A 14,126-nucleotide genomic window follows, 5' to 3' on the forward strand; every position below is an offset into this window, starting at 1 on the left:
GAAATGGAAAAGTTCTTAGAAACATACACCTTACCAAGACAGAAATGGAAACTCTGAATAGAGCAATTTAAGGAAAATGAATCCGTACTCAAATATCTCACAATGAAGAAAGGCTTTACTGGTGAATTTTACCAAACATTTAAAGAAGAATTAACAGCAATTCTTAAACTCTTCCAAAGAAATCAAAAAGGAGGAAACACTCCCAAACTCATTTTACTAGGCCAGCATTATCCTGACACCAAAACTGCAAAGAACACTACCAGAAAAGAAAGCCACAAGACATTATCCCTGACAAATAGAGATGCAAAATTTCTCAATACCAGGAAATTGAATTCAACAGCATATTTAAAGGACCATTCTCCATGATCAAGCATGATTTATCCCTGGGCTTCAAGGATAGTTCAACATATGCAAAACAATCAACGTGATATGATACACCACAATAATAGAATGAAAGAAAAGAATCATATGATCATTTCTGTAGGCACGTTGGAAAGAACACTCAACCAAATTTAACATGCATTCATGATAAAAACTCTTAACAAATTAGGCACAGAAGAAATATATCTCAACATAACAAAGGCCAATATGACAAACCCATAGCTTTTATTTCTCAATGGTTAAATATTAAAAATGTTCTCTCTAAGATTAGGAACAGAACAAAGTTACCCACTCTCACCATTCCTATTCATCACAGTACTGAAAGTCCTAGCTAGAACAATTAGGGAAGAAAAAGAAATAACGGGTACATGAATTGTAAAGGAATAAATGAAATGGTTTCTATTTGCAGACAACATGATTTTTATATAGAAAATCCTAAAAATTCAACCAAAAAAACTGTTTGATCTAATCAATGAATTCACTAAAGTTGCAGGACAACAATATGTACTATTTCTATAAACCGAAAATGAAATTTTTGAAAAAGAAATTAAAAAAAATCATTCCCATTTACAATAGCATCAAGAACAATAAAATACTCAGGAAGAGGTTTAACTAAGGAGGCAAAAGATTTCTATGCTGAAAATTACAATACATTGGTGAAAAGAAGAAGGCACAAATACTGGCAAGGTATCTTCTGTTAATGGACTTGGAAGAATATTGTTGAAATGGTAATATTATCAGAAGCCATCTTAGATTCAATGCAATCCCTCCCAAGATTTCAAAGGCATTTTTTACAGAAGTAGAAAAAACCTTTCTAAAATTTATATGAAATCACAAAATCCTCCAATAGCCAAAGAAATTCTGAGAAAGAAGGGTAAATCAAGAAGTATCACACTTCCTGATTTCACTGGAGTCATCAAAACAGCATGGAACTGGCATAAAAATGAACAAAGAGATAAATGGAAAAGAATCGAGAGCCTGGAAATAAACCCAAGCGTACATGGTTTACTGTTAGTTGACAGGGTTGCCAAGAATACCCAATGGAGAAAAATAAATGGTGCTGGGAAAATCAGATATTCACATTTAAAAGAATGAAACTGGACCCATATCTTAATCACTCATGAAAATTAACTACAAATGGATTAAAGACTTAAATGTTTGACCCCAAATCATGAAACTTCTAGAAAAAAAACATAGCAACAAAGCTCCTTGATATGGGTCTTGGTAATAATTTTTTTGGATATAACACCTAACCACACCTAAACCACAAGCAACAATATCAAAAATACACACATGGAACTACATCAAGTTAACTACTAACCAAGTGAAAAGACAACCTACAGAATGGGGAAAAATGTTTTCAAACTATATATCTGACAAGGAGTTGATACCCAAAACATATAAAGAACTTCTATAACTCAATAGCAAACAAAACAAAACAAAACAAAAAAACCAACTCAATTAAAAAATGGGTAAAGGACTTGAATAGACGTTTCTTCAGCTCCAAAAAAGACATATGAAAGGCCAAATGGTACATGAAAAGATGCTCAACATCATCACTGGTCATTAGAGAGAAGTAAATCAAAACCATAATCAGGTAGCAAAGCACCTCACACCTATTAGAATGGCCACCATTGAAAAGGCGAAAGATTAACAAAATGCTGGTGAGCATGTGGAGAAAAGAACACCTTGCACACTGCTGATGAATTGTAAATTGGTACAGCTATTGTGGAAACCAGTATAGAGGATCCTCACAAAATTTTAAAAATAGAACTACCATATGATCCAGTAACCCACTTCTTAAAACATATCCAAATGAAACAAAAACACTAATTTGGAAAAGGAATCTGCACCTCCATGCTCATAGGAGCATTGTTTACGATAGCCAAGACATGGAAACAATGTAAGTGTCCATCTGGAAATGAATGGATAAAGAAGTTGTGGTATATACATACTACGGAATATTATTTAGCCAGAAAACTGGGAAATACTGCCATCTGTGATAACAAAGACAGAACATGAAGGCATTATGCTAAGAGAAATAAGCCAGACAGAAAAAGAGAAATATTGTATGATCTCACTTATGTATAAAACCTAAAAACCAAAACAAACACATAAGCAAACAACAAACTCAGAGAAAAAGAAAGCAGACTTGTTATCAGAAGTGGGGAGTGGGGAGAGAGGAATTGAAGGAAACTGGTCAAAAGGTACAAACTCCCAGTTATAGGTTAAATAAGTACTGTACAGCTTGATGACTATAGCTAACCCTGCTTTATGAAATACAGGAAAATTGTTAAGAAGGTAAATCCTAAGAGTTTTCATCACAAGGAAAAAAAATTTTGCCATTATTCTTCCTTATAAAATTTTAATGCATCTATATGAGAAGATGGAAGCTTAGCAGAACCTATTATGGCAATCATTTCATAAGGTATGCAAATCAAACCATCACACCGTATATTCTAAAATTATATAGTGGTGGTATGTCAATTATCAATTAATCAATCAATAACACATTTAAAAAAGAGTTGTAAGTCAAGAAGACATTACCACAATGTGTCATCAAATCTTCGTGAAAATCTAAGAGCTGGTCTCGGATTTCTTCAGGACATGGACATTCACTTTTGTCATCCTTAAAATTGAGAAGCATATTGATCTGAAAGTTTGGACAAACAAGAGGAAGAACAAGAGTAAAAGAAAAGTGAAATCAGGAAAGACACAGCAAAGATCATAAACACCAAAGATGTTCAATCTTTGAATATTCATAAACTGCAGTCCAAAAGATGAAAAGTCATTATCACTCAGTATAACAAATACCACAAAATAAATAGAACTATTCAAAGCCTCGCTTGTTGCAACATAATTATATAATTTGCTTCCTCTTTTTCAAATCCACAATATGTTAGACCCTTGTATACTTAGGGTTCTTAAATCAACTAAAATCTAAATGTTATTTTTAAAAATATTTTATTGTGCTTTTCCTAGATTTCCTTTTTTCTAGCTAATTTCTAAACTTTACTGAATATTTTAAAGAATTCTTTTTGAGAAGGATATAGTAGCAAAGGCAAAAAAATTGTAACTACGATAGAAAAGTAATATAATGGAAAACTTGCTTTTTAATAACATTAATAGTTCAATTAACCAAATTCAAGAAACAATCCTCAATTGGTTTTAGCTTCAGACATAGAACTGTTACACTTCTGAATGAAGAAAAGAAAGGAATGTTGCTGTTTCACAAATTCCCCCGAAGAAACAACTGTTTTCTTTTTAGAATTTTTTACATGAATTTTTTGTTTAACTTTTATTTTGAGAGAACTGTAGATTCCTATGCTATTTTAAGAAATAACGCAAAGAGATAACATATACCCTTTACTCAATCCCCCCAAAGGTAGCATCTTACCAAACAGTAGTACAGAATCACAACCAGGAGACTGACATTGATAGTTAAGATAGAGAACAATTCTAGCACCTCAAGGATCCTTCCTGCTATACCATTATAACCACATCCACATCCCTCCTATTTGCTCCTCATCCTTTATTCCTGTCAATCACTAATTGACTGTTATCCATTTCTGTATTATTGTCATTTCAAGAACGTTACATAAATGGAATCACACAGAATGCATGCATATATTCCTATATGATCCTTCTGATGTCCTCAGGGTCTGTAGTGATCCCTCATTTCATTTCTGATAATTTGTGTCTTTTACCTTTGTCAGTCTTTTCAGTGTTTTGTAGATTTTGTTGATATTTTTAAATAACCAGTTTTTGGATTCATTAATTTTTTTTTCAATTGTTGTCCTGTTTTCATTTTCATTGATTTCTGCCTCTATGTTATTGCCTTCCTTCTGCTTGCTTTGGGTTTATTTCACTCTTTTTAAAAAAAAATTTAATGTTTATTTATTTTTGAGAGGGTGTTGGGGGAAGGGGAGAGAGAGAGGGAGACCCAGAATCTGAAGCAGGCTCCAGGCTCTGAACTGGAGTCAGCCCGACGTGGGGCTCAAACTCACGAACCACAGGATCATGACCTGAGCCAAAGTCGGACACTCAACCAACTGAACCACACAGGCACCCCTACTCTTTTTTTTTTTTTCCCAAATGCTTGTGAGGTCAACTGAGATTACTGAGTGTTTTTCTCTTTTTAAATGTAAATATTTAATGTCATAAATTATCCTCTCAGCACTGTGTTAGCTGTTCTCACAAATTTTGATATGTGATTACTTTCATTTTTTTCAGTTCATTGATTTAAACATTTTTTTAATGTTTTATTATTTATCTGAGAGAGAGAGAGAGAGAGAGAGAGAGAGAGGGGGAGGGTCAGAGAAAGAGGGGATACACAGAATCCCAAGCAGGCTCCAGACTCTGAGCTGTCAGCACAGAGCCCAACTCATGAACTGCGAGATCATGACCTGAGCCGAAGTCAGACACTTAACCAACGGAGCCACCCAGGCGCCCCTCAGTTGAATGATTTTTAAATTTTCCTTAAGACTTCCTCCTTACACTATGAGTTATTTACAATTGTGTTGTTTAGTTTCCAAGTATTTGGAGATTTTTCTGTTTTCTGTCTTTTATTGATTTCTAAGTTGACTCTACCGTGGTCAGGAAAAAGACTCTGTTTGAAAAAATTTAAACGCTTTTAAATCCGTTTAGGCTGTTTAAGGCCCAGCATACAGCCCATCTTTGAGAATGTTTCATGGACACTTGAAAAAAAAATATGTATGATGTTGTTGGGTGGAGTGTTATACAAATATCCAAAGACCCTGTTTGGTGATGACAGAGTCGCGTTTTCCTATGTTCTTGCTGACTTTTGCCTAGCTTTTCTATCGATTACTGAAAGAGGAGTGCTGAGGTCTCCAACTATCATTGTGTATTTATCTACTTCTCCTTTCGGTTCTGTGTGGACTTCACATATTTTTCGGCTGTAGGCAGTACCTGTGCATTTGCCTTCTTGGTAGGTTCTTACAGCATTGTGTAATGTTCCTGTCTGCCTCTGGTAATTTCTTTACTCTGATAGAGTCACTCTTACTTTCTTTCAGTGTTTCATAATATATCTTTTTTCAACCTTTCACTTTCAACCTATCTACATCATTCTATGTGATACAAACTGCTCCTAGAAATACCTCATCAGAGAAACATCTCATAGACGTAACCTAACAGCAGATGGTTAGGCCAAGTTTTATATAATCCACTCGGCCAATCTCTTTTAATTGGAGTAATGTTCAAGCCTTTATTGATATGACTTAAGTCTGTAATTTCATGTTTTTTGTTTGTTCTGCTTTATTTTTCCCAACTTGCTGTGGGTTCCTTGAACTATTTTTAGGATCTCGTTTTGAATTATCCCTGGCATTTTTTTTAGTATATCTCTATGCATAGTTTTTTTTAGTGGTTGCTCTGGATATAACAATATACGTACATAATTCATCACAGCCTACTGGCATCAACATTTTACCAGTTTGAAGCACAGAAAACTCATCTCCCTTTTATACCCCTTATCCTCCTTCATTTAAAATACAAATGTCTTAAATATTACCTATAAATACATCTAGAACACAGCAGAGAGCTTTATCATTTTTGCTTCATCCATCAAATATAATCTAGAAAACTCAAAAGGAGGGGCGCCTGGGTGGCTCAGTTGGTTAAGCGTCCAACTTTTGGTTTTGGCTCAGGTCATGATCTCATAGTTTGCGAGTCTGAGCCCCTCATCAGGCTCTGTACTGTCAGCGCAGGGCCTACTTCAGATCCTCTGTTTCCCCCTCTCTCTCTCTCTCTCTCTCAAAAATAAACATTTTAAAAAAGAGAGAGAGAAACTTGGGGGGCCTGGGTGGCTCAGTCAGTTAAGCGTCCAACTTCAGCTCAGGTCATAATCTCACAGTTCTTGGATTCGGGCCCCATGTCGGGCTCTGGGCTGACAGCTCGGAGCCTGGAACCTGCTTCAGATTCTGTGTCTCCCTCTCTCTCTGCCCCTCCCCGGCTCATGTCTGTCTGTCTCTCAAACTAAATAAAAAAAATAAATAAACAAACATGAAAAAAAATTTTAAAAACAGAGAACCCAAAAGAAAAGGGAAGATACATTGTATTTATTCCTATTTTAACACCTTCCATTGTTCTTTCTTCATTCCTGATTTTCCAAATTTTCTTGTATTGTCATTTTCTCTCCATTTAAAGGACTTCATTTAGGCTTTCCTTCAGGGTTGGCCTGCTGTAGTCCAAATCTCATTCTTTCCCTCCATTTGAGAATGTCTTAATTTCCCCTGCATTCCTGAAGGATATTTTCATTGCCTATAGAGTTCTGGGTTTTCAGTCTTTTTTTCAGTTGAAAACCAGTGTGCTGCCTCCATCTGGCCTACGTGATTTGTGGTCTGAAATCTTGGTCACTCACATTGTTTCTTCCCTCTAAGTGTCATTTCTTTCTCACTGCTTGTGAGATTTTTTTCTGTGTCTCTTGTTTTCAGAAGTTGGACTATGGTATATCTTGATTTAGATATCTTCGGGTATTCTGTTTAGGGTTTATTCAGCTTCTTGAGTCTCTCTCTCTCTCTTTTTATAAGTTTCTTTATTTATTTTTGAGAAAGACAAATAGTGGGGGATGGGCAGAGAGAGATGGAGAGAGAGAATCCCAAGCAGGCTCCGCGCTGACAGCACAGAGCCCGACTCAAGGCTTGAACTCACAAACTCACAAACTTGAAACCACAACCTGAGCTGAAATCAAGAGTCAGACACGTAACCAGCTGGGCCACCCAGGTGCCCCTTGAGTCTTTTTCTTTGTATCTTTTGCCAAACTTGAAAAGTTTCAACTTTTATCTTTTCCAAGGTTTTTTTTTTTTTTTTCAGTTCCCCCTCTTTCTCCTATTCCTAGGACTCCAGTGTCACGAACGTTTGATGTTTTGTTGTATTTTCACTGGTTCTTAAAGCTTTATTTTCTTTTCCAGTTTGTTTTCTGTTCTTCAGACTGGGTAGGTGATTCTTATTATTCCCTCTTTAGTTCAATGATTCTTTTCTCTGTCTCCTTTCTGCTGTTCAGTGTATCCATTAAAGGTTTCTTTATTTTGGCTATTTTTCATTTCTAAAATTTCCATTTGGTTCTTGTTCCTACGTTTCTTTCTTTGTGAAGACTTTTTTTTTCTTTCTTTTTTTTCTTTTTTTCCCATTTGGAAGCTTTATGATGGCTGCTTTAAAAGCCTTGTCAGAGAAACTGAAATCTTCATGAGCTGGAGATCATCCGAGTTGGTATCTAGTGATTGTCTTTTTTCATTCAAGGTTCTCTTGGTTCTTGATATGATGAGTGATTTTTTTTTTTTTTTTTAAACTGAAACCTGGGCATTTTGGTACTATGAGACTTCTCGATCTTAAATTTCCGGCTTCTTCTGACAGTAGCTAGCAGGAGAAGAGTTTAACCTGCCCTGTTCCTTGTTACTTCCAGGTGGGAGCGGAAGACCATTTCCCCACTCGGCCTCCACGAGCACTTGAGGAAAGGTCTTATTCCCACTGGGCAGTTTGGGAGACCAGTTCCCCCTAGACCTGTACCCACACAACCCCGGCTGGAAAGGGCAAGAGTGCCTTGGTACTTCTCCCTCCCTAGCCTCTCCTGACACTGTGGAAGACGCAAGCCTCATTACCACCCAGCTGGGAAAAGTCTCAGCTCCTCACAGTTCCAGCCGGGGCACCTCATTACAGCCTGATGAGGGTGACAGGCTAGGCTCCCACTCAGTCTTCGCTGGGTGGGGCAGTTTGGACTGGTGTTTGGCTGATGTAGTACGGTTAGTACCTAAAAGCTTTCAGTTTTGCTAGAGAGATGGTTTTCTTGGTCTTCTGGCTGGACAAAGAAGGCTTTTGTCGGGGCTTTTCCTGTCGGTGCCCATCAGCATTTCTGGGTTGCCAGCTTCTTTAGCTCCAAGTCTGGCATAGATGAGAGGAAAAGAAAATCCAGGGGACTCGCCACCATGTTGTTTCTCAAGTCCCAAGTTCCATAGTCAGTCTCCTGTTTTCTATCTTTCAGAGTCTTTGTATGTTGTCTTTTATGTAATTTCCAGGGTGACAGTTGTACTCAGAAGAACAGGGAAAGGCACACGTACTCCGTTTTTCTAGAAGCAGGAGCTCCCGATAGCGGTTTAACGAATGGAGTGGATTTGGGGGAGCCTGGTCTTGTTTTCTGCTCCATAAATGCTATTTGTGGCAATAAACAAAATTCCATGTCCCTTCCCTCAAAGAAACTGCATTCTGGTGAGAAAACATAAATTCTTCAATTAGTCCACAAACATTTTCATTTGGAAATATCTTGATACATAGAGAAAAGGTCAGGGTAAGATACTGAAGATAGTGTGCATCCCATCTGGAAGTAGATTCTAGACCAGCTAATTGTTTAGTTCAGGCACGTGCCCTTGATTCTGCTGTACCTAGGCAGATCTGGGTTTGGATATCATAAACCGGTGATCAATCTCTCAGCAAGCCTGGCAGCAGTAGTGACATTTGGTCTTTCAGGAGAGACCAAACAGAAAAGGTCTGACATTGAGTCACAGAAGTGAAGGGTTCTTTTTCACTGGGTGGTGCCAGGTCAGCCAAAGAAGATCCACTTGTGGTTGGATATGGTTTCTTTTTTTAATTAATTTTTTAATGTTTACTTATTTTTGAGAGAGAGACAGAGTGTGAGCAGAGAGAGAGGGAGACACAGAATCCGAGGCAGGCTCCAGGCTCTGAGCTGTCAGCACGGAGCCCGACGTGAGGCTCAAACCCACTGTGACCTCACGACCTGAGTCGAAGTCAGACACTTAACCGACTGAGCCCCCCAGGCGCCCCTGGGTACCGTCTCTACATGTAGAACTTCAGAGTCTGGCACACAGGTCTCCTCGAAGAGTCTATGGTACACGTGATACCTTTCAATAAACCTCTCATTTGTTTAAACTGAGAAGATTTTTCTTTTCCTTTGGTGAAACTAAGAATTACTAAATCCACTTGGCCAGTTTAAGGAGAACAGGGGAAAAAAAAAAAAAAACACTTGTAATTTATACTGTAATTTCACGATGTATGGATCCTGAATGAACTAAAGCCCAAAGTAAAAAGGGAAGAATTTCCATTTCATTCTTGTACCTGTTCCTGAGGTGGGGACCGAAATTCCTTTGTCTTCCTGGCAGTGAGCGCGGCCGACATGTTTAAAGCTTGCATAACTTCATTGTAACGGAAGCGCTGATTGTCTTGGAGCTTGGCTACAAAGTCATCTGAAAAGGCCACGATGGCTTCTATCCGGTGTCGGACCTGGCAGTCACAGAGGTACTGGAGCAGCAGACACATCTGAAAAGATGACGAACAAGACATCAGGGGTGAAGTCAGGAATCTTAAGTAGTTAATGTGTACCTGTGGCAGACACGCTTAGTATCAACCCTTCTATGAACAGAATTCTGATTCTGTGCAGGCAGCACTGTGCTTGGTCCCAGGGGATAAAACCTACAATTTTTCTAAGCTTAAAAGGGTAAATGCATGCCCCGTTGGTGGACACTTACTGCCCTGGCCTCCTCGGCAGCTACCGGGGCTATGGCAAATGAGATATATAAGGCGAACTCAGTGAGGAGTCTCGTGGGAAAGATTTCACACCAATAATAACAGACTAGAACACTCTCTTTTCAAATTGGGTTTAACTGGGTGATGAGTGACATGATTGTTTCACTTTAGGATGAAAACCGCAGACTGAGGAGCACAGGAAAATATTAAGAGCTGGCTTCCTGAGGACATTATTGAGCTCCTATACTAATTCTAGAACTCTGCACCTCCAGACTCTGCATGTAAATTAACGAAGTGGTTTCACTGTTCATTCATTAAATGCCGAGTTGGGTATTCTCCAACCGGAAGTCAAAAGGATTTAAGCGCATTTATTTATTTTGAGAGAAAGAGAAAGACGGCACAAGCAAGGTAAGGACGGAGAGAGAGGGAGAGAGACAGGGAATCCCAAGCAGGCTCTACGCTGTGTGAAGCCCGACACGGGGCTTGAACACATAAACTGCAAGATCAAGACCTGAGATGAAACCCAAAGTCAGATGCTTAACCAACTAGCCACCCAGGCACCTCAGCTAAAAGGATTTTTAACTGAGAGAATATGTTGGTAGAAATATGCCTACAAGAGAACGCTCTGCCCATGTTTCGGAAAGCATTTAAATATACTTAATACCAACTGTGATATAAATACAAAGCAGTGTTAAAGGGAACTTTAAAACCACAACAGGGGCATTTCTGCCAATGCCAGCTCTGAGGTAGCCCTAGCATCCACTCCCCTCTTCATCTCCTTCACCCCACCCCAGTGCAAGCCCCGTCCCCTTGGGTCTGGACCAGCGTGACAGCCTCTCGACTGAGTGGACTCTGGAGGACTAGCTCTTCTCCTTATCAGTTTTCATCACAGCAGCTACAATTAGATTTTTAGAATCAAATTCCCTTGTTAAAAATATTCAATGGTTGGGCCGCCTGGGTAGCTCAGTCGGTTGAGCATTCAACTTCAGCTCAGGTCATGATCTCCCTCGCGGGTTCAAGCCCGGCGTCGGGCTCTGTGCTGACGGCTCAGAGCCTGGAGCCTGCTTCTGATTCTCTGTCTCCCTCTCTCTCTGCCCCTCCCCTGCTCATGCTCTCTCTCTCTCTCTCTCTCTCTCTCAAAATAAATAAACATTTAAAAAAGTTAAAATTATTTAATGGTTTTAAATGAACTCCGAATAACATCTAAAGTCTGTCAAATGCCTGGATTCTATGTTACCTGCCTCCTGCCTATCTCACCCTCTTTCCTTAGCTAATTGGGTTAAATGGCCTTTTTCTGCCTCAGAACCTTTGTTGTGCTCTGTGCTAAAAGCTCCTAGAACACTCTTCCTACTCCTTCTTTACATCTACTGGACTCCAGCTCATCCATCTGAACTCCAATTAAAAGTCACCATCTCACAGAGGACTCCCTCACCTTTCTCACGGTAATCCAGTTGAGATTTTCTTTTCTAGTAATTCATTCTTTTCCTTCAGATCATTTAATGCAATTATCAATAAAATATTTTAACAGAAATAGATAAATACATGTATATTTCCCTTAGAGACTGTGAATGTCTGGAAGGTACAGCTGGCAAGTTTTTCCTCCACCCAGAACCACACGTCTGGCTCAAAGGAAGACCTCAATCAATGTTGACTGAGGAATGAAAAGTAAAAGAGCCTGTCAAAGATGCAAACATCAAATGGACTCTTACGGACTGAAGACATGTTAAGAAAGGATCTTTCAGACATCTTGATAAGCACAAGAAACAGGCAATGTCTTTAATTCCTTAGAAACATACATGCAGGAAGCAAAATCTTGCTGTGTGAGAATGGGCACACCTACTGGTAACAAAGTGTTCTATGGCTAGTGAGAGTGGGGGCAGGGTAGGAAGGGGGTAAGGGGTCCCTTCTGTTTCAGGCGTTCCAACAAACAGTTGGTGGAATGCATCTGCAGAAATAAAAGAGAAATTGCTAACGAAGAGGAGGAGAAAAAGTGCTAGACACACACACCCAAATCACTAAATGTATTTCTTATCAACTATTGTCAACTGACACCATTGGAAAATTCATGAATTCCATTCTAATTTTTTTTTAATTTATTTTTTTAACGTTTATTTATTTTTGAGACAGAGGAGAGACAGATCATGAACGGGGGAGGGTCAGAGAGAGAGAGGGAGACACAGAATCTGAAACAGGCTCCCTGAGCTGTCAGCACAGAGCCCGACGCGGGGCCTGAACTCACAGACCACGAGATCATGACCTGAGCTGAAGTCGGACGCTTAACCGACTGAGCCACCCAGGCGCCCCGCATTCTAATTTTTTTTAAATGCTTATTTATTTTTGAGAGAGAGAGAGACAGACAGACAGAGAAAGAGAGAGAGAGGGAGACACAGAATCCAAAGCAGGCTCCAGGCTCTGAGATGTCAGCATAGAGCCCAGTGCGGGGCTGGAACCCACAAACCGTGAGATTATGACCTGAGCTGAAGTCGGACGCTTAACTGACTGAGACACCCAGGCGCCCCGTTCATGAATTCCATTCTAAATGCAAGAAAATTATACTGGCACATCCCAAAACACAACAGGAAGTTGGTTAATTTTATGAAAAACGATCATTATACACGAACACAAAAATACACGCACACCCCTCCCCCACCACCAAGAGGAAAAGAGACAAAGGCAAATATCAATACCATAATAGTTAGTGACCCTGAAATTCACTAAAAAAAATTTTGTTGTTGTTTGTTTTTTCATTTTGTTTTGTTTTCTGATTACCTGCAATTTAACTGGCTCAGGCAGTTTCATTTGGAGCAGTCCTTCCTTGGGCCTCTTACCCCCTTTGGCTTCTTCTTCTCCAGCTCCTTCTGGCTTGGAGTCTTCCATGGAGGGCTCTTTCTCCAGAGCCTCAGTGTCTTCTTCCGGAGTGGCGGCTTCCTTGAACACACTGGGCTCTATCAGCTGCAAGATGTGTTTTAAGTCCTCATTGTGGAAGATCCCCATGATGAGCAGAGTATAGAAAAGCTTGATGAGAGGTACAAAGAGAAATTCAGTGGTGCCCCCCACGGGGTCCCGGGCATGCAGGCTGCCCTCTTTAACAGCTTCTGTCAGCATCTGAATGGTTTTGGCCTTCAGGATGTCCAGCGGGAACTCTGGACTGTATTGGTAGCAGTCGTTATTGATGCTCACAAAACTGGGGGAGGAAAACTGTATCCGTGGCCTGAGGGAGGTGCTGAGGCCAATCCCCGGGAGGCCATGCTTTTTGTTCTCATCAGGGAAGAGGGTGATGCTCTTGGTCTCCTCCGTCATGGGCACGATGAACTCACTGTTCATCATGAGCCTGGCAGTGGCGTAGGAGCTCAGGTGGATGTCAATCAGCAGGTCATAGTAGCCGGCCCGCAGCAAACCGGGCATGTACTTGTTCTCGATGGCGTAGAGCAGCTGGGGTTCGTCCACGTGGCTGCACAACGCATGCGCCACCCGGTGGTTCCCGAGGGCGCAGACGGCGGAGTAAAGCCGGAGCGTGTGGTAGTGGAATTTCAGCAGCTCTTCCTGCTCTGTCAGCTCCAGTATGTCAACAGATCTGTACAAAGGAGGAGAGTGGTAGCAAGGTCAGGTGGGGAAAAGTTCTAAAAACTCTGCATCACAGGAGAGATCTAAGTACCTCATAAATTTCAAAAAGTTACGGAAACATATTTTTGTTCCCGATTTTCTATGACAGGTTTCATGATGGTGTATTTTTTTTTTCTCCGTCAGTACTAGGTATTTTACAAGTTTTCCTCTGTATGCAATTTTACGTGGGAAATTTCTAACCACTAGTGGTTGAAGCTGCTTCATCCTCCATCAATCACCCTCAGGTTTGGGGCACCTCTTGTAGACACTGAGTCTCGATCTGCACCCGTGTCTCCTTTCCTTTCAGAATTTGACCACTCCTTAGAAAATCTTGAATCTCCTTTTCCAATGTGGCTAAGCTGCCCCAGAAAGCCAGAGACCTTTTCCTTAGGCTAAGTTGTCCCTGTCTCTGACCTATGATTAGTGATTCGCCTGACCAGTCGGAAGTAAGAGAATGGAGGACTAATGCTTCTGAAGTGATGTACCTTCTTACACATCCCTCACGGCCCCAGACTTAGACCAGTGCAGCCCTGGTTTCCATGGGGCATGTATGGCTTGTGAAAAAAATACTATTTGTGATATTTCGCGTAGCAAAGTTTCTACTGGGAAGCTGAGTCTATGCTGGGCCATTTTGCTTCTAGAATGTATCATGC

General features: G+C 40.1%; 1 protein-coding gene across 9 annotated transcripts in view; it reads right to left on the reverse strand.

The window, feature by feature from the left end:
* RYR2 (ryanodine receptor 2) overlaps positions 1-14,126 on the reverse strand; it is a 757,942-nt gene that overhangs the window by 224,693 nt on the left and 519,123 nt on the right. For all 9 annotated transcript variants that reach the window (XM_023240368.2, XM_023240367.2, XM_023240360.2 and 6 more), the window contains 3 exons: positions 12,640-13,444; positions 9,463-9,663; positions 2,929-3,034 (listed from right to left, as the gene is read on the reverse strand). In XM_023240368.2, the coding sequence (XP_023096136.2) occupies positions 2,929-3,034; positions 9,463-9,663; positions 12,640-13,444 (1,112 nt within the window). The remainder of the gene's footprint in view (positions 1-2,928; positions 3,035-9,462; positions 9,664-12,639; positions 13,445-14,126) is intronic.

Source organism: Felis catus, chromosome D2, assembly GCF_018350175.1.
Source record: "Felis catus isolate Fca126 chromosome D2, F.catus_Fca126_mat1.0, whole genome shotgun sequence".
NCBI classification, from domain to species: Eukaryota; Metazoa; Chordata; class Mammalia; order Carnivora; family Felidae; genus Felis; species Felis catus.